This window comes from Centruroides vittatus, unplaced genomic scaffold (genome assembly GCF_030686945.1).
Source record: "Centruroides vittatus isolate TY-2023 unplaced genomic scaffold, ASM3068694v2 contig_749, whole genome shotgun sequence".
NCBI lineage: Eukaryota > Metazoa > Arthropoda > Arachnida > Scorpiones > Buthidae > Centruroides > Centruroides vittatus.
This window is the reverse complement of record NW_027122485.1, coordinates 809,956-834,881: the sequence shown is the minus strand read 5'-3', so window position 1 is coordinate 834,881 and position 24,926 is coordinate 809,956. Positions and strand designations below refer to the sequence as shown.

Here is a 24,926-nt window from a genome sequence, read left to right as displayed (position 1 = left end):
AGTTCATTGTTCATTATTTACCCTTTTTGCCCGAGAGCAATTTATCCACGACCATCAAGAGTTCAGGCAGATCCACAATGAGTGTAGCTGGATACAATATATAAATTGCATAATTTGTGTTTTGAATCTTATTCTCAGCCATACGCAATATTTATAATCTAACTGGAGAGAAATTTAAAAAGAAAATTTGATAGTTTCTGTTCTTGTTTGTACTATTTAATAATACACGGAAAAATTAATTTCCCAATCTTTCCTGACGTATGGAGGCTGAAAACTCACAGCCTCCACACGTCAGAAAAGATTGGGAAATTAATTTTTCCGTGTATTATTAAATAGTACAAACAAGAAAAGACTTTGATTATCTGACTCCATCGGTTTTAAGATAAGAGTTTTTTACGAAATAATTTTTATCTTTTAAAGTATTTTTATTAATGATAGTTTTTGGTTTAGCCGTTTGGTGGCTACGTCATCGGTTTGTTTTGATCGAGTTGATAGGTTAACTTTGTGAAAGTTGACTTGTAAAGTTACTCTGTAGTGAATATGTTACAGTTGGAAAAGAAATTTTACATGACAGTATCTCAAGAAAGCGCTCAAAGAGCCGAAGAAACAAGCGAGGATCGAGAGCAAAGACTTGCCCATCAGAGAGAAATTAAAGCTGCTAAACGTAGGAGGGAATCGACGCCAGAGCGAATGCGAAGACTCGCTCGTCAAAGACAGTTTATGGCTGCTAAACGACGGAACGAGTCGATATCGCAGCGTCTGCAAAGACTGGAAAAACAAAGGTTACGAGAGGCGGCCAGACGTCGAAATGAATCTTTATCACAGCGTCAGCAAAGACTTGAAAAGCAGAGACGACGAGCGGCCATTAGACGTCAGAATGAATCGATGGCGGAACGAATGCGAAGACTCGAAAAGCAAAGATGGCAAATGAGAGTTAAACGTGCTAACGAATCGCCGTTGGAACGCTTGCAGAGAATTGCAATTCAGAGACAACGACAAGCAGAAAAGCGTGCGAGAGCATTGAATGGGTAAATATTGATTATTAATATGAAAATGCAGTTCATAAATTAAAATTGATCAGTTGCAAAATAATTCTTCTTCTTCTATTGCTTAAAACATGTTTCAGATTTATTATTTAATTGCTGATTAGTTGCAAATGATACGGAGATTGACTTCTTGCCGTCAGGCAGTTTGTACAATACTTGATGCAATATTGGCTGTTGTATTGAATTTCAAAAGATGGTAACATTACTCATTTTGCCACTTTATTCGTGCAATTGATCTCTTTTAGTATAACTTGATCTTATTGAGGCACATAACTCAACTCAAACTACAACAGTTAATTGTTTATATATATATGCATGTATATATGATCGATAATTTTGAATTTTGTACAGTTAGCTGACACAGTTGTTCTGTTTTTACTAATTAGTACATTTTTTAACAATATTTTTGTTTGTATTATGTCTGTCGTAGTTTTGGCAAAGTATATTTAATGAATATTTATTTTATGAAACTGTCAGTTTATGGTAACTTTCAAAAAAGCTATTGGAACAAGTATTTTTTAGCTTTCTTGAACTTTTTTATATGATTTATTATAATGTTTATTGAATATATATTTAACCAAATAATTTAATGTATGCTGACAGTTTGGATTATGTGCATTTTAAAATACAAATTGTTTTTTATTTATTGACGTCTATTATATTTTTTAACAAAAAATCTAACTTTATACATAATGTAAGAACAAAATTTCATTGTTTTAAGTTATAATTCGTCTTTAATTATCTGAAATTGCTATTTTTGATTAATATATTGACTATAAAAGAAACTTAAATTTCTCATTTTATTTTTTTATAGTTAACTTTTATAATTTTGAAATACAGTGGACCCCGATATAATGCGCATTTCAGGCGGGAAACAACACCCACATTATAAGGTGAATTGCATTATACCAAGTGGTGCAGTGGCGACACAATAAATTTACTCAGAACGATTTGAGCTATATACTGAAACATCCCATAAACTACATACATATTATGTATTTTAATAAAAAAACCAATTTATTTATTAAGTGTTTTATTAAAATTCACATAACATAGTTATACATCTTAATAAGTACATACTGTATATGTATTATTTTATTTACGTACATAAGGTATGCTTGAAAATACAGTACTGTATGTAAAAACAAACACTATCTATAACTTGACTAAAATCTATGTATTCAACATCATTTCAATTACAAAACATCACTTAAAAAAGTGAGTAACTTTTGTTTGTTTGCTTTTTGATAACTTCTGTATCATTTCCCTTTTGAAAGGTGCTAATTGCAACAACCTGACACTGTTAATATTTTCTTGTGATTCAGCCCATTTTATAACAGTTTCCATGGCTGTTATTGCTTGTTTGGTTGTTGGTGGTATATCAGCTATCCCACTGGCACTTTCTTCATCATCTTCTGTTTCTTCTTGACAATCTTCGTCATCGCAAATGGATTCGATAATCATTTCATCAGTCATATTCTGACAAATATCTTCTCTAGCATCCACATCTAACCAATCAGTCAAAGAATCATTAGTTATTTCTGGCTCATTCAATATTTCCCAGATATGAGAAATTTCAGCCTCAGTGAAGATATTATCTGATGCTGAATCTGAATGTGTTGTGGGTTGGTCAAGATCAACTTGATTATTAGATTCATTTAATTTTTTCCAACAGTTTCTAATTGTCTCTGATGTGATTGCCTGCCAGGCAAGTCCAATACTGTAGGACATGTCTTTGAGATCCATTTTTTTTAAAAATATGTTGACATCAATGTCTGATGCTAATAATGACTTCATCATTTCTCTTTGGTAATTTGTTTTGAAAGCACTAATAATGCCTTGATCTAAGGGTTGTATAAGAGCAGTAATATTTTTTGGAAGATATATTACTTTTATTTTACCATCGTCAGACATAAGGTTATCAGCCGGTGGATGAGCTGGGCAATTATCTAAGAGAAGCAAAGCATTTGGATCTAGACTCAATCCTTTCAGAAATTTTTGCACAGAGGGAACAAAGGAATTGTGAAGCCAGTCATGAAATATTTTAGAAGTCATCCAATTGTTTATGCTGTTTTTATAAACAACTGGCAGAGATTTTATATTGATTGACTTGAAACATCGTGGGTTTTGACTTTTACCTATAATGAGTGGCGTCAACTTGTGATTACCAGCTTTATTTATACAAAATAAAGCTGTTATCCTTTCCTTGCTTAGTTTTATCCTGCCTTTTGTGGGTTACTTTTTAGATCTAAGGTTTTACTTGGCAACATTCTGTAATATAATGCAGTCTCATCACAGTTATAAACTTGTGCATCAGTATACTCTTATTTCTTAATGGAAATTGTGAACTGTTTGGAAAATTCTGCAGCACCTTCAATATCACTAGACTTTGCTTCACCAGAAATGGAAATTTGGAAGATGCCATGTTGTTTTTGCCATTGCCACAACCAACCGTCAGAAGCCTTAAAATCTCCTTATGCTTTTACGCTTACATGGAATTTTTCAGCCTGCAATTTTAAAACAGTTCCAGATACGGGAATGCCTTCACTTCTTTTTTGCACAAACCATGCATAGAGGTAATCATCAACATTTTGATTTTTTCCAAGTCTTGTCTTTTTTTGATTAAGCCCAGCATCTTGGTCAAGCTTATCAACAAATGATTTCAGTTTTGTCTCTTCTGCTATCCAATCCCTTACAGTTCCTTCAGGTATGCCGTATTCTTATGTTTGCTTTCAAAACTCCACTCTTTACTTTAGCAATAATGTCAAGCTTTTCTTTCACACTGTAAGCTTTTCTTTTATTCATCATGCATACAATAATTAAACACTATTCAAAATACATGCAGGAACTCAATACATACACAATTACTCAATATGCAGTAACAGTAAAATGCGCTACTCACTAATGCCGCATGGACCTGTATAAATGTGTTTGAGCTTATTGCATTGCAAACATCACCTGCGCTATAACCGAGTGCACAGTATAGCGAGCAGAGCTATAACAAAGGTCCACTGTATTTGTAATTAAGAAATAATTTAAATTTAATAAATTTATTGCTATGATTGTTTGATACTATTTTCATTATGTAGTTGACCATTGTTAATCTGATTGATCTATTATTATTAAGTTATTTTTCTTCAAAGATTTGTTAGATAGGAAAAAACTTTCAAAAAATTATATCTTGTCCTTTGATTCTAATATTATCTATTTTGATTTTAGTACATTATCTGTGGTATTTAGTAAATTAAAGGTCAAAAATAGTTTAAGTAAATTTATAGGAGCTAGAAAAACTTTCAATGTAATAAATGCTTTCTGAAGCTGGGATTAATATTTCCTGATAACTAAAATAATATGTTAATGAACCAAATGCTTTTCTTATCATCTTAAAACAACAAATGCATGAATTGAATGTATTAGATTTAAATTAAAAGAACAAATTACAACAATCCTTGTTTTCTATTGGTTATTGAGTTATGATTTATGCTTACAACAGAAGTTAAAATAGGTTTTAATTCAGTTTTGTAGATCCTTTCTAAGCTACGAAGATGAAAAATATTTATAATTTTTGTTTCCACATTATTTTTTCACAGATGGGAATGGAGTTTTACAATTTATAAGAATCAATATCTTGACAAGTAAATTCACTAGATTAACTAGCAAGATTTTAATTTAGAATACTGAAGCAATGTTATCCTTTAGTTGAGCTAAACCAAAGGATAACATTGCTTCAGTATTCTAAATTAAAATCTTGATTAGTGCAACACTTGCTTGAAACAACAAATAAAAAGTTATGTAAAATTGCATGAAATTATTCTTTTTTGATTAAGAAGAAAAATTATAGAAATTTTACTTACCAAATAGAAGAACAAAAAAAATTAAAGGATTCTTATTGCCTTATTCTGATTAAACAATTTTCAAGACAATGCACATCTCATCATCAGATTAACAGCTTAAAAGTAACAAAATGTAACAATTTAATATATGTTTTCAAATATAAAAATTGTTATTAAATTTAATTATTCCATTCTATTTTGTAACATATTGTTGTCTTGTTACATAAATTTAGCATTTTGAGAGTGGGACATTGACTTGAAAAATATTTAATCAGAATTAAATACTAAAGCTTCTTTTTATATTCTTTAACATTGTTCAATATTCCTTTTAATATGCTTTCTGTTAATTGAGATGAAGTGTTAGCAAAGCCTCTTCAGATGATGTGATTTCTTTTTTCCAAAATTATTACTACAAGAATGTTAAATATAAATAATAAATGTAAAATTTCATTGAAAATTTATATATGTAGTTTCTATTGAATTGCCATTGCAATTTTTCAACAAAAAATGTTTTAAAAAATGATATTTCTAGCTATTTCAGATATTAATAATAATTTGAAGCAATTGACTTTTGGAGATATTAACTTATTTTATATTATTTTGCTTGTCAAAGACAAGGAAAATAATTTAAAATATCCAGTGTTTACTTATGTTGGTTGTAAAATGTTGGTCACTTGAAGATGTTTTTCCTGATTTCAACTTGCATGAAATATTAGGATAAATCTGATTATCATCATCAGAATAAAGAATTATGGTAAAGAATGTGCTTTTAAATTTATTGAATTAAAATTATAATTAGTTTATTAGTCAGTTATCATAACTTTCATCTCTCTGCAATCATTAAGAAAAAATATTTCAGTATTCACTTGTTAGGAATTTATTGCTTCTATATCAAAACTGTCTGATTTTATCCATATAAAGTAAGTTCTTTCAAAATTTAATTGATGATGGATTATATACAATAATATGATTCTTTTCTTATTATCAATATAATAGGTTATGCATATAATAATTATAAGCAAACGTGATATGTATTTAAAAAAAATCATGTTTACACTGTTCTACAGAAAAATTATATTAGCATCTTTATTAATATACTTTCTCCTGTTAAATCTTTTAACTTTAATATATTCATCAGCACTTAAATCCTTTACTAAATAGTGATTTATTTCTTTTATGAAGATACTTTGCATAAAGAGTAGCAGCTACATTTCAAGTAAATTAGTTTCCACTTTTGAAGATAACTAGACCTACAATTTATTTAAATTGTATTTGTCTTAATACAGAAATTCTACTATAATAATTAAGGGTAGGATTTATATGCATTTAAAATCACAGTATGTGTGCATATATATGCATGTAAAACTGCCAAATATATGCACTTTAAAATACCTGAAATATATTTATGCAGTAGGGTCAGTAAAATACACCTAAATTGGTAAGTTGAAATGCATGCATACTTCTGTCTGCAGGTGAATCTTACTAATGTTATATTATACTTTTTAAGTGAGAAGGATGAATGTGTGATAATAGATGACAAAAGAGATTTCAAAAATTGACATTACAAAACACATATATGAATAATGTTTTGTGTTGGAGAGTGCAATTGAATCAATTAAAAATAAAAATACATGTTCAAAAAAATTTTATAACTTTCTATATACTCTAATCAATAATTTATTGAATTTATTTCTATGTACACAATTGTTTAAAAGATGTTTGAGGATGATCAGGTTAGCCTAGTTTCCCTCATCCTATACTTTTGTCACTAGTCTATAGTGATAGTATATTTTTGCTTATATTGCAGTATAAATGATGTAATAAGTAAATACACTTATAAACTATGATAATTATAGATTTAATATGAAAGTTGATATTAATGTTTCTTTCCAACTGATATAATGAACCTCTACTAAAGTAGTTTTCAGTGTAAATAGAAGAATTTTTTGAAAGATTTAAATGCAACATTTACAATAATTATAATCCAATTAATTCAAAGGATTTTGAGCATTTGAAAAATGATAATTTCCATGGAAACACAAAGCTTGGTTATTTATGGAACTTTAAAAGAATGTGAAATTTAAAACATATGAATTTTGCATGCTCATCTGTTATTGAATGACAGAGTAATATTTTGTAGAAACCAACTTTAAATTACTGGAAATTAGAATAAATATGAAAATTTGCACCTTTAATCATCCAGCAACAAATGTTTAATAAATTAAAAACGTTTTCGATCGTTTTTAACGATCTTCTTCAGTTACAACTCAAATTAATAAAAGAATGATAAAATGGAACTAAATACGAAAATTAATAAATGCGCATGCGCAACTATAAATATATCGCGCACTACGCCTAATATACATATATTACAGAATAAAAGAATAAAATTATATAACAAAAATACGTGGCCACATCCCTTGTACGTTGTTATTGTTTATCTTTATAAAACGATTTCCATGCGGTTGATAAAGAGTCCGCGTCTCTATGATTGATACATCCCGTTTTTTCTTGGGCTTTATATATTTCTAGCTTTTCTAGATGTTTGATTGTATGTTTATTGCTCGTCGGCTTGATGATGGAAGCATGGTCCCACAATACCTCAATATCTCGCTGCCTGGCATATGATGCTAGAACCGTGGTGTCTAGATTCTTATTAATCGAGTACTGGTGTTCTTTGATCTTTTGTTCTAAGTGCCGTAAAGTAGTTCCCACATAAACAATATCCGAATCAAATCGTTGGTCCTTTATTGGTATGGAGTAAACCCCCGTTAACAAGTTCCGATCTTCTCTTTTCTTGTCATTCCTTAACATTTTGTAAACTTTCTCGGTGGAATTTGCCGTTTCTATGACGAAAATTTATAATTTAGGTATTCTTGAAACTTACTTTCTTGAAATTAATTTAGGTATTCTTAGGTGTTTTCTTATATGTTGAGCATCAAACACAAGATCGTGTTATTGATTAAACACTTGGCACTTTTCCACTTCTATTAGTTGATTTGAGTATTTCGAATTTTTGCGATGGACTTAGGAAGGGAAAGTGTTTTAAGTGTTCTCTTTTCCCTTAGATGTGTCTTTAAGTAGTTTATATCGATAATTATTTTATTAATCTCACCTTGCGTCCTGTCGATGTATGTAGTATCCATTTTGTTAAGCTGCATGTGTGAATTTTCTCTTTCTTGATGGAATTTGCCGTTTCTATGACGAAAATTTATAATTTAGGTATTCTTGAAACCGTGTTTTCTTATATGTTGAGCATCAAACACAAGATCGTGTTATTGATTAAACACTTGGCACTTTTCCACTTCTATTAGTTGATTTGAGTATTTCGAATTTTTGCCGACAAGGGATAGGAAACTATTTTAATTTGAAAATACTAAGATCGGCCATAAAGTATAAATATATAAAGCTTAGAAGATTAAAGCGCAATTTCAAAAATTCGAAATACTCAAATCAACTAATAGAAGTGGAAAAGTGCCAAGTGTTTAATAAATAACACAATCTTGTGTTTGATGCTCAACATATAAGAAAACACGGTTTCAAGAATTTTGTAAACTGTCGGATTACGTCGGTAAATGATACGTATATTATTGGCTTTAGCAACTTCGTTTATTATTTTGTTCAAGAAGGGATAATAATTGATTATCACTTTTTGTTTATCGTTATCCGCAGGAGAGTGATTAACCCGATTCTGGAACGTTGTGATAAGTTTTTCTACTATATTTCTCTGGTAACCTTGTTGTGTTGCTGTCTCGAGTATGTAATCCAAATTATCGTATTTAGTTCCATTTTATCGTTCTTTTATTAATTTGAGTTGTAACTGAAGAAGATCGTTAAAAACGATCGAAAACGTTTTTAATTTATTAAACATTTGTTGCTGGATGATTAAAGGTGCAAATTTTCATACAGAGTAATATTTTTCATGTGAACTATACATACACAGAAAAGATTCACTACACAAATAGCAGAAATGGATTAGAAATAATTTGAAAAACATAGTACTTATAATCAAGCAAACAAGCTATAAATTTTATAAAGCACTTATTTCAGTTTATTGTCCAAAAATGGACAAATTGCAAAATATGCAGTTGATCCACTTGGATCCAAATTGTGTTTTATTGTGGTTTTAACATTATAGCATTTAAAGAAAAATATGCATGTGCATATAAATCTGACCCTTAATAATAATGTTATTTGACTTGTCAAATTATGATAAATGGCATTCTGGTTGTTTTAATTTTAATCAGCCTTTTTCAGGCTCTAATGGAATGTCTGTAAAAGAAGAATCTCTTCTTAGTAAATGTCTGAGTGCTGGCAAATCATACTAATATATTATTCAAAATATTAAAATTTTTCTAATTTAGTTTATACAAAGTTTTCATCTGAATACTGAAATTAAAGAAGAACATATATCAAACTTTAGATTTCATCAAGAAAATACATGTAAAAATGAAATGACAATAGATAGCAACATTATCAAGAAGGATACAGGTTCAAATTATGTTGGAAATGCTCATCAGTGTGAAGAATATATTACTTTGGATCATACTAATACAAGATTTTGTATTCCGTTGCTTTCAAAGTATGAAACAAATTTTTCAAAGGTATGAAATTTTCTATTCCATATATAAAAATTTAAATTATATACAGGCGGTACTTGACTTCTGGATTTTCATCTTTCAGACAACTTGCTCTTTTGTATACAGTACTTTGATACCGTTATGCCCCTTTTCATATTTCAAATTTGGACTTTCATACATTTCAATTGACAAAAATTTTGAGCTATTGTGCAATGGTGCTTTCTGCCAATTTTAGTTCTATCAAAGCCATTTCTGAAAATTAATATTTATGGTCTATTTTCTGTTTAATTTATGGTTTTAGCATTTCAAAATGTTTTATGTATTGGAACATGTTAACTGTAAAAAAAGTAGAACTTTTCTATATAAACAAAACTTTCATTTGCTGCAGAGGAAAGAGAAAACTTCCCTTTACATCATACAATTCTTGTTCAACTTTCGGACAATAGAGTTGTCCAAAAGTTGACAACTTTTGATTTTCATATATATTTTAGGAATGCATTACATCCAAAAGTCAAAGATTGCTTATTTAATAAGTTTATGCAATATAATTTTTCATTATTATTGATATTCATTAATATTCTATAAAATCCTAAACATTAATAAATACAATAATTTTAAAATTATTTTTTATTTCAGCAAATAAAAATATCATATTTGTGACTAATAAATGACTGCAGTTACATTCTTTAAATTAAAAAAATATATAAATTTTCAATAAAAATTACAGCTATTTAGAGCTAGTTGCTTATGTTAAAAATTCATGTATTCAAATTAGTGTATTGTTGTTCAAAATATATAAGATTCATATAAATATAAACACAAACACTTCAATGATGATTTTCCATTACATTGTATATATTTATTATGTTCTATTGAATATACTCTATATATAAGTACAATCAAACCTCATTAATACATTATTAGTTAATGCAAAGTAGATTTGTGGTCCCATGGACAAAGATAGGTATTTCAATGTTAATGAGTTCAGTTCATGCAAACTATCAGTTAAAAAGTAATATAAAGCTTGTTGTAGCCCCATGAATTAACTATTATATATATCATTTAATACAAAGCACACTGCTTCCAACTTCCCTGAAGTCATGTGAGTCAAAGTGGAAAAACACAATACACATCAGGACCAGGAGTGTGTTTTTTACCTTTAAAATGTTGGTCACAATGCTTATGATGCTGTCATTGGACATATGCCGCATTACAATGTTCACTCCAACTTGCAAAATTAGTCAACAAATTGTGTGCTAAGACAATGCCGAACAATTAAGACATTAAGACAAATGTTAAGACAGTTGACATGCATGTTGAAAACCAGAAATTCTTTTGTTTACTCTTTCTGCTCTGTAGGTACTAAGAGGGCCTTTTTTCCCATTGTGGGTTTAGCCAGACTTACAATGGAGCTGATGAACCCCATAAATTTTTTTTAACACATCAAACAAGATAAGACATAGTGAAATAGCTGGAGAAAATTTGGCTTCTGCTGTTTGATGGTATGACCTTTAATTTGTTTTTGTAAAGTTTGCTTAATACAAACCTTATTAATACAAAGTGCTCATTTTTAAGTCCTTTCAACTTTCTATTAATGGGGTTTGACTATATATATATATATATATATATATATATATATATATATATATAATTTTAATTGATATAAACATTAATTTTGATAGCATAGTAATATTTTATCACTTTAAACAAATTTCAAACAAAATTATATTTATAATAATCTTCATATTTTATTTTTTTTGAATAAAGATGATAAAATATATGTTGTCTGTAAGTCAATTTTAAAAACTGTGATATTTTAGAACTTATTGTCATTTAAAATAATTTTAGTTTTATTCTTGTTAACTTTTTAAATTGTGTTTAAAAATACATGTTAGTAATGAAGATATTGCTAACATATTAAAATTTATTGTTGAAATATATCACTTATATTTCCTTAAATAATATATTGCTTAAAATATAATAATTCTGCATAAGAAAAGCACATAATGAAAAACTTCTGTTAAATATTAATAAGCTCCTCTTGCACATACAATCACGTGGAAGAGGAGCGTTAAAATTAAGCAACATAAATAAGTCAATCACCAGAACTAGTCATGGATACTTACTATGCTTAATGCAAAATTTTTTCATAATTATGAGTGCTTATTTATTTAGAAATTTAGTAGAATCAAAGATTTTGTTCTCCAAATAATAAAAAGATAAATATTTTTACAAAAATTTTAGCAATGCTAATTAAAATTATTTCATTAAATATACAGAATATATACAAATGGAATTTTTTAAAATTGAAATACACTTAACAAAGTTTCTATGTAACCTGCAAGAAAAAATGTTAGTATTTTGTAATTCTGACTGATTGATAACTCAAAAAAGTTTTTGAGAGTTTAAAAGTGCCATTTAAATATAGATGGACAGCAACAATAATCTGAGCAAAGATGGTGATCAAAGAGAAGGAATCTTAGTGTATTACATAACTGATTGATTGAAATGAAATTAGTTATTCAATGTAAGAGTTTAAGAATAACTTACAGGAAGAATTTTACTTTCAGATAATTTGTAAATGGCATTTCAAATTTTTTTGTAATTGGATAATACAGTAGAGAACCGAAAATCGGAATCAATTGGGGACTGGGGTTGTTCAGATTAGTGATTTGTTCCGATTACCGATTATATACAAATAAATATATTAACCTGTTCGATGTTCAAATTTTTCTCCGTTGTGTGTCGCTTCGTGTTGAATTTTCGTCGATTTTAAGCCTAACGAAAATTTTTATAATAATAATCGAGGCTATCGTATCGTTAAAAATTATTTCTGCATTTTGTACAAACAAAATAAATATATTGAAGAATATAAAAACATGAAAATTATACTTTAGAAGTAAATTTAGTATCAAAAACGTTCGATTCGGCACAACACAGTCCAACTGAAAATCGTTCCGATTACCAGAGATTCCGATTACCGGGATTCCAATTAACGAGTCTCTACTGTAGATGTTTTAGATTACTGTAGATGTTCTATACCAGGGATGTCCAACCAATTGAGTTACCAATCAGTTGGACATCTGTGGCCTATAGGCCACACTGCAGCCCACTGCACCTTAAATTTTTTAGGTACATTTTCATTTTTTTGGTAATGTCTTAAACTGGATACACTTTGATGTTGGAATGATGTAATTGGTGCTAGAAACTTTTATGTAGAAAACTGTACTACCCAACATTCATAACATACTGTTGCAAACAATTCTTTTCATGCATGAAAAACATCAAAACTGCTGAAAAAAATAGGTTGAATGGTTCCCATTTAACTAACATTCTTAGAACTAAGACTAATACCATAAAAGCAGATATTGATAGTATTATAAAAGGAAGGCAATGTCAAAAATTGAATTTATTTTTATTTTGTGTGAGTATAATTTCTTTTTTTACTGCCAATAATATGGTAATTTTTTGTAATTATATATAGTTGTTGTTAAAATTTAATATTCACATTTTGAACTTTTTAAAACCATATATTTATATAAAGTACCTTTGTGGCCTGCCAAATATACCTAAATTTCTAATTTAGCCCATTAGAAAAAAAGGTTGGACAACTTGCTCTATACAATCAAAGAAACAAACAAATTTGTGGTGAAATTTCAACATTTAGCTAAGACATTAATTACGCAAGCATTTCAGCAGTTGTAGGTAGTCAAGCCAACAATCCGATAAGCTCTTCATAAACACCTTCCTCTATTACCATATGAGCTGCTGCTACATGCAATAAAGGCAGATGAAATATATGGACATAGCACATCAACAAAATATTCAAGTTGTATGCAACTAATGATACACCTGTTGAAATTTATTGAACAGGCAGTGAAAACTTTGAGTTATAGAATTAAATAGCATAAACATTATTCATGACAATTTAATTATTATGCCTTTGTGTTCTTTTTTAACTTAATTTAAAATTTATTTTGTATACTAGTACTTTCTATATATTAAGTGTAATGGATCGTAAGTTTAATTGGAAATGTAAAGAAGTTTGGAAATACAGAATTTGTAAGAATTTTTAATTTATTGTCGGGAAATGTTTTGTGTTTTTAACTGATTTTAGTTATAATTGTACCAAGAAATGTTTTTTTATTGTTAATTGTAGAAAGTGTCGTTTATAGGCCTGCTGAGGAGGGACGAACAAGTCCGAAACACAAGTTTAAAGTGTATGTGTTCAGGTGAACTAAATAAAGAACATTATTTTTTATCTGTAAGACTAAATATCTGCATCCATATTTTCCAGTATAATAAGTCCTGTTAATATATAGAAAGTACTAGTATACAAAATAAATTTTAAATTAAATTATTCATGACACTTTACTGAACTTGCTAAATAAATTAGTGAAATTTTAAAATACCCTGTAGTCATCCTAAGTGTACAGTTAGGTGTGTGTGCATATGTTTGTACGGGGTGTCTGGATCCAAATAGTCATATTTCCATTATTTATTATCTGATTATGGTCTTTTAAATGTAATTTTGTTTCAAATGTCAACCAATGGCAAAGACTGTTATGGCATAAGCAAAGAATCCACCTAAATCTGGCTTCTTAAAAAGTTAAAAATTTTATCTTGAAAAATATTTAATTAACCACAATATCAGTAGAAAAGTTGTTTGTGGAAAAAAAATAAACCCAAAATATCAAACATTAACTAAAATTTAGATGATAACACCAATTTTATGTTCTAAAAGAAAGCACCCTGTTAACTGGCTTGTACAGTACTTCAAATGCACACTGCTGCAGAGATATTTAGCAAGTAACTTCAGTCTGATTATATACAGGAAGACTGCAATGTCAGATATGGCATGATACTGTGAAAGTGGAAGAACATTAAGCCAATTTTATGCTTGATCTATTACTGCAGAAATCATGAGCTAACAGTATTGTGGCATTAATGTTAATACCTGCTTGATGTTACCAGTCAGTTATCATCATTCATATAGGTAAGTTACAAAGTGATTACAATAAGCAAGTTCTACTGTATTACAAAGAATGTTCAAAAGAGAAAAAGTATTTATTGAATTTTTTTTCTTGAATTATTTCTCTGTTTCAATTTAATATTTCAGTTTAAAACTTAAGAAAGACACTAATACAGAATAATATCCAGAATTTTATTATTAAGTTTAATAAAATTCTAGGTATCATTTTTCTATTTATATTAAATGTTTTATTAAAGTTGTTGAGATATTTATAATTTTTAGTACAGTATAATAAGAATTTATTTTATATTACAGGAAGAAAAAATCAATCCAGTATAAATAAATTGTTATAACAAAAAATATAACATAAAAGACTATATCTCAAAGGTAATCTGTCTTTGAGAAGATGAAAGCTATGTAAGATGAAAAAGTTTTTAATGGTGCATTGCAGAAAACTGGTGAGAAAGTATGTATTTATAACATTTGTGGTAAGATTTCATGCATTATGTAATCTTAAAATATATCTGAGGATTGATATAGAAAAGACTGTATGCATGTGGATATTCAAAGTGGTGCATTCAAAATGCATAAGAAACTGCACCGAGAGAAACCATTGTTATATAGTATTTGTGACAAAGCATTTATACTATCATCATCTCTTAAAATGCATAAGAGAGCACACTAGAGAGAAATTATACAAGTGTGGGCAATGTAATGAAGTTTTACTAGATAAGTGTGATCTTACACATTGGAAGATATACAAAAGATTTACATGACATTTTTAAAAATCACTCATTCTGGTATTCTTATGAAAACTAACTTAAGGAAACCTGTTTCAATATAACAACTATGATAAGATTATATTAGTTCACAAATCTCTGAAAAATTCATGAATAAAAAATATCTGAATGTGATATTAATAAATAGATGTTTTTAACTTTAATTCTGTGTTTATAAAAAGACTTGTATTTGTATAATATAAGATTTATTCAGTTGACATCATAGTAATAAAGCAATGCATTAAAAAGTTTATATATTGTACTTTCTTGATTAAATCCGGGAGAGTATTTTTTGTAAAAAGATGGTGATTTGGAATCACAGTTTTCTCAATTTCCTTTTGGCTTATAAAAGGTTTTGACTTATGAATTCAATTGTGACTTTTTATGTTCAATATTTGTCAATATTTATAACTTTATTACAAAAAATGTTTCCAGGAACCTTGGAATAGAAAGTGATGTCAAACTCTAGATATTTTAAAGAGGTAGAATTTCAATTAAAGTCCTTACCTGTTACTCTAAACTGCATTACCTTATACAGTGCAATACTTTGTTTCCAAAGCTTTTTAACCCATGATTTATTTTTGTCGGCATCTTTATTCCTGATTTCCGGTGGTATTCACTGTTTCTATAACAATGGTTATTGTTGATTTGTTGTGAAACCGTGTTGTATTGTTCTTAGAAGTGTTGAACACAAAATCGTGTTAATAACAATCACATGGCTTTTTCCACCTTTATTTAGTTGATACGGTACACGTTTCGGGCCTTGTGCCCCTCATCAGTCAACTAACTAATATAAGAAATAGTGTATACAGCGTTTTAACATTTACAGACAAATTGTATAAACATTTTAAAATGTATCTAACATACCAGTCTTACCCCAGTATGACACTTGCACAGGGTAAGTTTGCACATTACAAACCCGAGAATTAAAAGGTTATAAAATTCTTGTACCTTTTTAATTTAAATAGATGTACATCTATTTAATATAATAAAGTAATAAAATTACATCAACTATTGGGTAATAGTGGGACAAGTTCTTACTATTAGTTATCTTCTTTCTCCTATTAGAGACGATTAATGTACAGCAAGTTTTCCAAGTTCGTATCTTTATTCCTCAGAGTTTATTTGAATCTCAGGGTTTAATTAAGAAAGTATGATATATAAAATTAGAGTACATTTATTTAAAAGTAGGAAAGGTTTATTTTACATATGCATATTAAAAGTGACATATTGAAGTAGAATGATTACAGAAGCAGAACAATGAAGAATACATGCACACATTTACACAAATTTGTACTATTTTATAGATTGTATAGTCTGTTTATTAAATTTTTTTTTTCAAACAAAATAAAATTATAGAAACTAAATTGAATGTTTAAAATTTAAACTTTGATTAAATTCAGTTACTGAATGAAAAAATGTTCTGAGAGAAATAAAAATACTTAAAGTATGTACTTCATGCTTTTTTGTATGATTAAGAAATTTAATTATATCTGAAAATCTATAGCAAAGTTTAAAACTTATATATTTTTAATTCTAATATTTTAAATAATTACATTATTTATGTATTTAAAAACATTTGTGTTATTTATATCAGAAAATAAATATTACTTTATATAGAAGACAAATATTTTTTCAATAGATTATCACTTGCAGCTATACACCTATATGGCTATTTACCATTGAAGAAGTAAGCATATTTTTATTTCTTAAGAGTGTAACTTTAAAAATGTTTATCTTGTAATACTAAATTATCTTTTGGGAATTCATATATTTTTTTTAATTTTAACTAGATAAAGACAGATTATTTTGTATTCTGTAATCAAAATATTTAAAGTGATAAATTGTATAGTTTTAATGAAAATATAAATTTGTGTGTCTGTTTAAAAAAATATATATGAACTCTAAAAAATATATGAAACTCGATTCATTAATAGAACCTCCAGGATTGTTTCCATACATTTATTCAGTTTAAAAACACAAAATACTAATAACTGTATTTGTGAAGCATATGTGGTGTTTAAAATAATGAAAAAAAATTAAAGAAAATAATAATTAACAACATTTATTAAATATTGGTTTAAATGATTGAAGTTGACAAATTGGCATAAATGGAAAGAATATGATGTTATTTATAAAGAGAAACATATTTTGTTTAATGGGAAAACACTTGTTTATTTGATAATTTTCTATTTGAGATTTAAAATCAGTGGCTTTTAATACTTCATGACAACATTAGGACCTTGCTTTCACACTACATATACAAAGTTTTGAAATCAAGTATTTTTTCTTAATTTATAAAAACCTAATACTTTCTAAACATTCAATGTAGATAACTTGAAATTTGCATGGATCATTGGTTCACCATCTACTAGACATAATGTGTCAATGGTTTTAGTCTTTCCAGTCCAAAAGAATTTAAGCAATATGTACTGTATATATAATTTTATTTATTATTGATACTATTTCTGGATACTAAGAGAGCCTTTTAAATATATCAGTTTCAATTAGTACAATTAATGGTAGCCATTTTAAAAATATTCGTTTCTTTTGTAAGTTTATTCATATATGCACGTATGTATATGAATAAACTTACGTGTATATATGTACATTCTAAAATTTATAGAAATATTGAATTCAGTTTCATTACTATGTCATCAGTGTCCTGACTCACATTATAGTAAGTCAGGACACATAACATAGTAGAATAGAAAGCAGCATCTTGCAGAAGTAACAAACATTTACAAATTTTTATAATAGCGAGGTTGAGGCCGAAGTTTTAAACGCGAAAACGTGTACGTCGGACGTTCAGCGCCGCTTTCCTGTAAGCCTAGAAGTTTGACAATGGCGTTTGGAATGTCGAGCATGGTGGCGTCATGCTATATTTTATTTAAACAATTTATATATTAATATAAAATGGCAAAAAGCTTAATTTTTAGCGTAGGGGTGGGTTTTATAAAAAAAATTGTAAATGCTAATAAGGAGTAAAATCTTCATTAAGTCCGACCCTACTGGAGATATACACAACCTCCATTATCTCTCTACCCCCTCGACCTTTAACCAACAAAATTTAATATCACCAATCCCCTAAAAAACAAACCTCCCTGAAAAATTTTAGAAATTTTTGACAAAAAGCACAGGAGTTATTAAGCTTCAAACAGGGTGAACAAAATCGTGCTCCACACACACTAACGTCCATACATACAAAAAAATCAGTAGCGTGCGGTGACATTTGATGATAAGGAAGCTGTGCTGGCCTTGGCCAGAATCATTGGAAGCGTTATACGATATTTTGGTGTGTAGCATCCATGAGCTAAATCGCGTGAGGTTGGTGCTTTGTAAAGCGCATACGCAAATGCGTATAATCTGGCTGCTTTACACAATTCAAATATTTTCTCCGTGGAAGCTATCCCGTATTCGACAATACAGCGCTTCCATTGGGATTATGCATATACGAATTTATATTCGAATATACAATAGAATCTTATCATTTTTTTCACATGTTGTATAGAATTTTGTAGTAAGATACATAATGCGGTTATAGTAAAATATTAATTTTAATTAATTCAAAGTACGTTAAAATATGAAAATAATCGCACAATATGTATTTATATTTTAGAAAATACAACAGAAGAGGCGCTTCCACACCTTCCATGGACTGCACACCACAGAAAAAAAATCCCAGTGGTTTTGTATTTCGCGACGTTTCAAGATCCGAGTCCGAATATGTAAAAATATTGGGAGGAGTCATCTTTTGACCGATCGCCATACTTTCCATCTGTTATATAAAACAACCGGGAAAGTAAAAACAAGCTTAATTATACGACTGACTTGTTAGATGTAACGAATAGAGTAAGGTTTGAAAGAAATGGTGAGAGAATTATGTGCACGATAATTATTTTTGAATAATTTGGCTATGTAAAATGAAATAATAGACATATTTATGCCGAATGGGAAATTTAATTCGGTTTTTTATTGTCGTTAAGCAATTGTTGTTATTGTTAGGGAATACATTGTCGTTTGCATTGTTAAAGATTAAATGACGAATTTTACAACAAAAATGGGAATTTTACGGGGGTTGGAAAGGGATTACATTGTTGTGGAACAAAAAAAATTTATTGAAAAGTGCAGGAAGTGTGTGATTATAAAAATAAATGAATGGACGCGCCTGCGACAGACTGAAACACGGTCCAGTGCATCGTTCATATTTATTTTATTTCTATTTTTAGTTTTTTTGGTGATTCTTCCAATGGGACAGTGGGCCGCAAGGCCGCCGATAAAGCGAAAATTCCAAAGGGGGTCCGGAGGGCGGCTCAAGAACGGGATAAGCCCGGAGAGCGGCCCAGCTACAAAAGAAGCCTGCAGGGCGAAACCTGAATTCGTATCTTAATTAGGATGTAATCGACCAACCGCGGGTTCGCAGTTGGTCGATTACATCCTAATTAAGATACGAATTCAGGGCTAACAGCGCAGGGCGCCGGATCCGCCCAACAAGCAAGCAGTTGTCCCGGGGAACCCCCCGGCCGAGCTTCTTTGCTCGGATGCCTGTTTGTTTATTTTTTCTTTTTAAAGGAGCGTCGGTGAATCGAACCCAGGCCTACAAGCTCAATACGACTCAAACGGCGGAGCGTAGCGTAGCGCACTGACTCGACCAACACAGCTCTGTTGCATTACAGATTGTAAGCAACTGGCAATAATAAATCTATTGTTGATGCGCGGATTGTAATTTAATAGCAATTCTGCGCGTTTATTGCTGGTGTTTCACAAGACTAAACATTCATTTACAAAACGGCTTCTCAAATTTTAAAGTTTTATTTGAAATTCCATCTGAAACGTCTTCCTCGTACGAATTTCTTAAAAGTGTATCGTTTCTTCCATAAATCGTCTTAAGTTCCCTTCCGAAGTTGCATTTAGAGGGCATAGGCTCTTCGTTATCTCGCCATTCAGTAACGAGTGTTAGCATTCAAATTTTTATTAATATTTAAAACAGCCGTGGAAGACAGCCGTTTGTCCGTCTGCAATGGAAGACAGATGTCTGTCCGGCTGACTTCCATTAATCTCCGGAAAGGAGTTAGATAAAGAAGAGTCGAGACCAGATGTGGAAACTCTAGGGCCAGGAGGCCCCGATTAAATGTATACGAACTTCGGATACAAACCGGAAGTCATGTTATTTCAATTCAAAACGTTTTCACTCAAAGGTGTTAGATAGATGTTAAAGGAAAAATATGATGTAGGCCTACTGTACAGGGACAAGTCACTGGTAATTTCTGGCAGAGAGCACATATTTTAAATTAATTTAAAATATAATTAAAAATTGCAGTTTACAATTTTCGCCGATCCCTCTTCAGTCTATAAACAATAAAATTGTTAAAAACAATAATCTTTAAAAAATTGTAAATTTTTTAAAAATTATTGTTTTAACAATGTTTAACAAATTTTTTAACGTATACAATAACCGATCCCATTGCTTGATATTTGTTTATTATTTAATAAAATTGTTTTCTAGCATACAGTTAATAATTTTGTGTTTTTAAACGAAGATGCAAAATATGAAAATAACTTACAAAGGTACTGTACAGCAGTGGCGTGCCGTGACATTTGATGATAGGGAAGCTGTGTTTCTGTAAGAAGCCGACTTTCAGGGGCAATCAATTAATTGTGCGTCAGGGCCCGTTTGTATTCGTTTGTTCGATAAGCCAGTAAAAACCGTATACTTCTTTAAATGTATTTTTAATAGATTATCTGACGTACTTAATAAATAAGAAAGTTCAATATAATTACCTCCGTTATTAGATTCAATAAATTCCCTATGCCCTCTAAATGCCAATTCTCGCTTTGAGAAAAAACATATAACATCTATTAATTTAGATATATCTATTAATTGTAATTATCTTGTTATAATTTTCAATATTTATTTTATATTGTCTACCAATGTTAAATTCTGTTCTATTTTGATTTCCAAATTGCTTCAATTTTACGAAAGAATCGTCATTCGTCATAAATTTTATCGTCAAAATGTCGAAATTTTATTGTTGACGTATTTATATTTAATTTAGGCATTGGTCTTTCTCTTTTAATAACGTTTTCTTTTTCATTATATGGTCTTGAGCCAAAACTTTTTTAAAATAAATTTTTGAATCACTAACCACGATATAAGGGCTAAAATTAAAATTATCAGAAAAACTTACTTGGTAAAACAAAATGTGTGACGAATATACATACCTAGTACAAAAAATTCTTCAATTGTATGAATATACTTTTAATGAAACTTATAATTAAATATAACTTTGTGAAGAAACGTACATAAAAATAACAAAATATTCTTTACTTTTTAAATCTTAAAACAATCCACTTAGTGAAATAGCTCCCTACGAGTGGCTAATGAATGGAATCAGAGACGGTCCAGGTAGGTGTGTACGTGCCAAATCCCGAGGGTGCCGATACCGGTCAATGTCAAATGCCTCTTTTGTCGCATCACTAGTATATCTCAAAGGATGCGACAGGATTGTAGGTTTCAAACGTTTCTCACCATAGCTGTAAAAATCTAAATATGTTAAACTTAACAGATTGTCCGTCAAAGGCGACGCCAGCCAATGGGTAAGGGGGGATCAAGATGATGTAAATTGATAGAGGATATGAATTGTATGTAAGTACAATAGAAACGATTCATAAAGTTTTAATCATTTACTATGTACCGGAAAAGAAATATCTCAAATAAAACATTTTCTTTAACTTACAAGAAGCCTAAGAAGATTATTTTAATTAAAACTTAGCATTTAAATAACTTTTTCGAATTTATAGGGGAGGGCAACTTCCCCTCTGCCCCTCCCCCTGGCGACGCCCTTGTTGTCCGTCGTTCGTTTTTTAACAAACTGGTTTTAGGACCAAGTGTCCACGGAAATTTCCAAAATTTACAACTTTTCGGTCACTCTCATTGAACTGGAAAAATTTCTGTCTTTATTACATGTAATATTATGAAGAGATCAGACCCCACTGTACTCGGCAAGAGATTGGTTCGGTTAAGCTTCTGTTTAAGTAAAATTTCGGCTCTTTCATCGGGGTTTTATTTATGTTTCTAATTCCCTAATCGCTTAATTATTTAACTACTACTTAAGTAGAAATAAGTCGAAACTAGTTACTTTGTACTCGGATATCTGTAGTCTTGGGAAAGAAGTGGAAAGAAATTTTTATGACAACCGAAACAATCGTAAATTTAAGGAAAATAAATTCTAGAGCTTTTTTTGTACCATTGTACGTCTCATTCATTAAATTTGGTTGTAAATGATGCTGCCAAAGTAACAGTTAATTTTTTAACACTACTATAATTGTACACGTTTTTTCTGCATCCCCTTACAGATGGGACATACTAAATCGTAATATCACCGGTTTAACATTGAAATCCGTAAGTAATATAAGATGGGAGAGCAGAATAAACGCAGAATAAATATATTAAATATTTTAATGGATTTTTAACTCCTGTCAACTATACAGAACTATCATAAAAACATGCCAGTAAACTTCTATTGGTTGGGTTAAGTTATAAATCTAGTCTAGGGTGGCCAACCTTTTTTATAACATGGGCCAGAATAAATTTTACGTTTTTTCCGCGGGCCGTAGTAGTTTATTGACGCCTTCTTGTGACTTGTAATTTTTTTAGTCTGCAAATATGAAATAAAGAAATAAAAAGTTAATTACTACATTTATTTCTCTTATCGTTTTCGAAAATTACAAAGAATTGGAAAAATAACTATTAATTAGTTATTTTTCCAATTTAATAATCTATTAAAGATCTCGCGGGCCGGATAGAAACTTTTCGCGAGCCGTGGCTGGCCCGCGGGCCGGGGGTTGCCCGCCGTTGATCTAGTCTACTCGTGATTCACATAATCGGGCGAGGGCGGCCGAACATCTAGCAGACAGGCGGCTAACAGCCCACAACCGGTCCGGGAAATAAAATTGGACGCTTTACGTGTGTGTTGCTTCTACCAGCTAAACCGTGACGTTGGTGCTCTGTAAAGCGCATGCGCCAATGCCTATAATCTGGCTGCTTGGAAGCTGACCCGGTTTCGACATTCCTTCTGCCACTGATATTCAAATATACAATAGCAATCTTATCGTTTTTTTTCACATGTATAGAAATTTGTAAAAGATACATAATGCAGTTATAATAAAATATTAATTTTAATTAATTTAAAATACGTTAAAATATGAAAATTTATATTTTACAAAATACAAGAAGGTGTATTTTATAAAATATAAATTTTTATAAAATATAAAAATATAAATTAAAAAAATAATAATGTATTTATAAAATACATTGGAAGGTGGAATCGGCGCTTCCGTCGCTTCCAATGACGGCACGCCACTGCTGTACAGTACAATCTGCAACAGAGTTTACACCAATATTTTGGGCCTGTCACGATCGCGTAACATTGTTCTTTTTATATATGACGTCATCTATTAACATTTTGTTATTCAAATTAATTAAGATATAATTATTTTTAATCGCTACATGTTCTGCAAATTTCTGTAGCTATACATGGTGCTGTAGAAGTAAAATTTTAATAATATTTTTTACTGCAATGCGATTCGGTATTTTTTAATTTAAACTCGAACGGATCACCGGTGTTCCCTCCGCACTTAATATTCCGTTAATAATAACTCATCTGCCCGTGCTTTTCTGTAATCCGTGTAATTTCTTTTCAAGATATTCTTACTAAATTGCGAAAATCTACTAACGGTCTACATTTATGTAATTTTTAAAATAGGCGTTCTACTCTTTGATACATCCAATATAGATCGTTTTTCTTTCGTTAGTTAATTTACATATAAGCACAGCTAGTCACTTAAAGCTGTGTTGTGCTTTTTTGTTATATTTTTAAAAAAGTGTTCTAGAAAAACACATCGGTGTATTAAGAGTCTTCTCCATGTTTAAAATTCATCAGGTTTTTTCGCTGGACCGCATAAGAGCGCTCCGACACTCCAAGTTTTCGTCATATCTGGTGTTTTGTGGTCGTGTCCGGTTTGAGTCTACACTGCTATATAAAGGAATTTATATTATATAAGACTTTAGTACTTACTTGTGAGTGATGAAAGGAGATTAATTGATGATGAATACAGATGTATTTTTTAAACACTGAAGTTTTCTGTATACTTAATAAAGGTTCATACGATAAGAGCCTAGAAGAAAAGTCGACCGTTGTATGACTGTTTGTTCGTAAGGAGTGAAAAGAACTTGGATAAATGAAGATGAAGAGACCCTATGTTTTCTTGTTAACTTCTTGTGGTTTGGTCGATTTTATTCGATTACCGAAACGCGATCTGCCGAGGGAAATGCTTCCAAGGAGGTCTTTTAAGGGAAACTGGCTCCTATTTACATATTAATTAAAAGGGGTGAACAAACCGAAAAAGGTTGGGAACCCTTGTATTAATTGGCTTAATCTTATATTTTTATTGGTCTGTAAGAAACTGGAACCAATTTTCCATTTTACTTTCCTGGCTTCTTATGTATGTAACACGGTAAAGTAATTGGAATCGTATCAAATTTGACTCTCCGAGATTTTTGCCATTTTCGACGTTTTGAATCTCTCCAAAAACTGCGATGAGTTGCGTAATTTACCTGTGTTATGCGATATTATTTTAAAAGTAACATTTAAATTGTGTCTGACGCCATCTATTATGAGATTTTGTTATAAAAAAAGTTTTATATTATTAATCAT

General features: G+C 29.9%; 1 protein-coding gene across 3 annotated transcripts; it reads left to right on the top strand.

Moving 5' to 3' along the window:
• The first annotated feature begins 462 nt into the window (after positions 1–462).
• Positions 463–15,582, top strand: LOC136981251 (uncharacterized). Of its 3 annotated transcripts, XR_010881669.1 has the most exons (4): positions 463–1,028; positions 9,303–9,483; positions 10,819–10,961; positions 14,747–15,582. XR_010881669.1 is itself a non-coding variant. In XM_067277537.1 (3 exons), the coding sequence occupies exons 1-3, from the start codon at positions 541–543 to the stop codon at positions 14,768–14,770; spliced, it is 693 nt and encodes a 230-aa protein (XP_067133638.1). In that variant the 5' UTR covers positions 463–540; the 3' UTR covers positions 14,771–15,582. The 3 variants fall into 3 exon arrangements, 2 of the variants coding, with proteins under 2 accessions (XP_067133638.1, XP_067133637.1); XM_067277537.1 differs by lacking the exon at positions 10,819–10,961; XM_067277536.1 differs by lacking the exon at positions 14,747–15,582 and having other exon boundaries at positions 10,819–10,962.
• Positions 15,583–24,926: the final 9,344 nt, after the last annotated feature.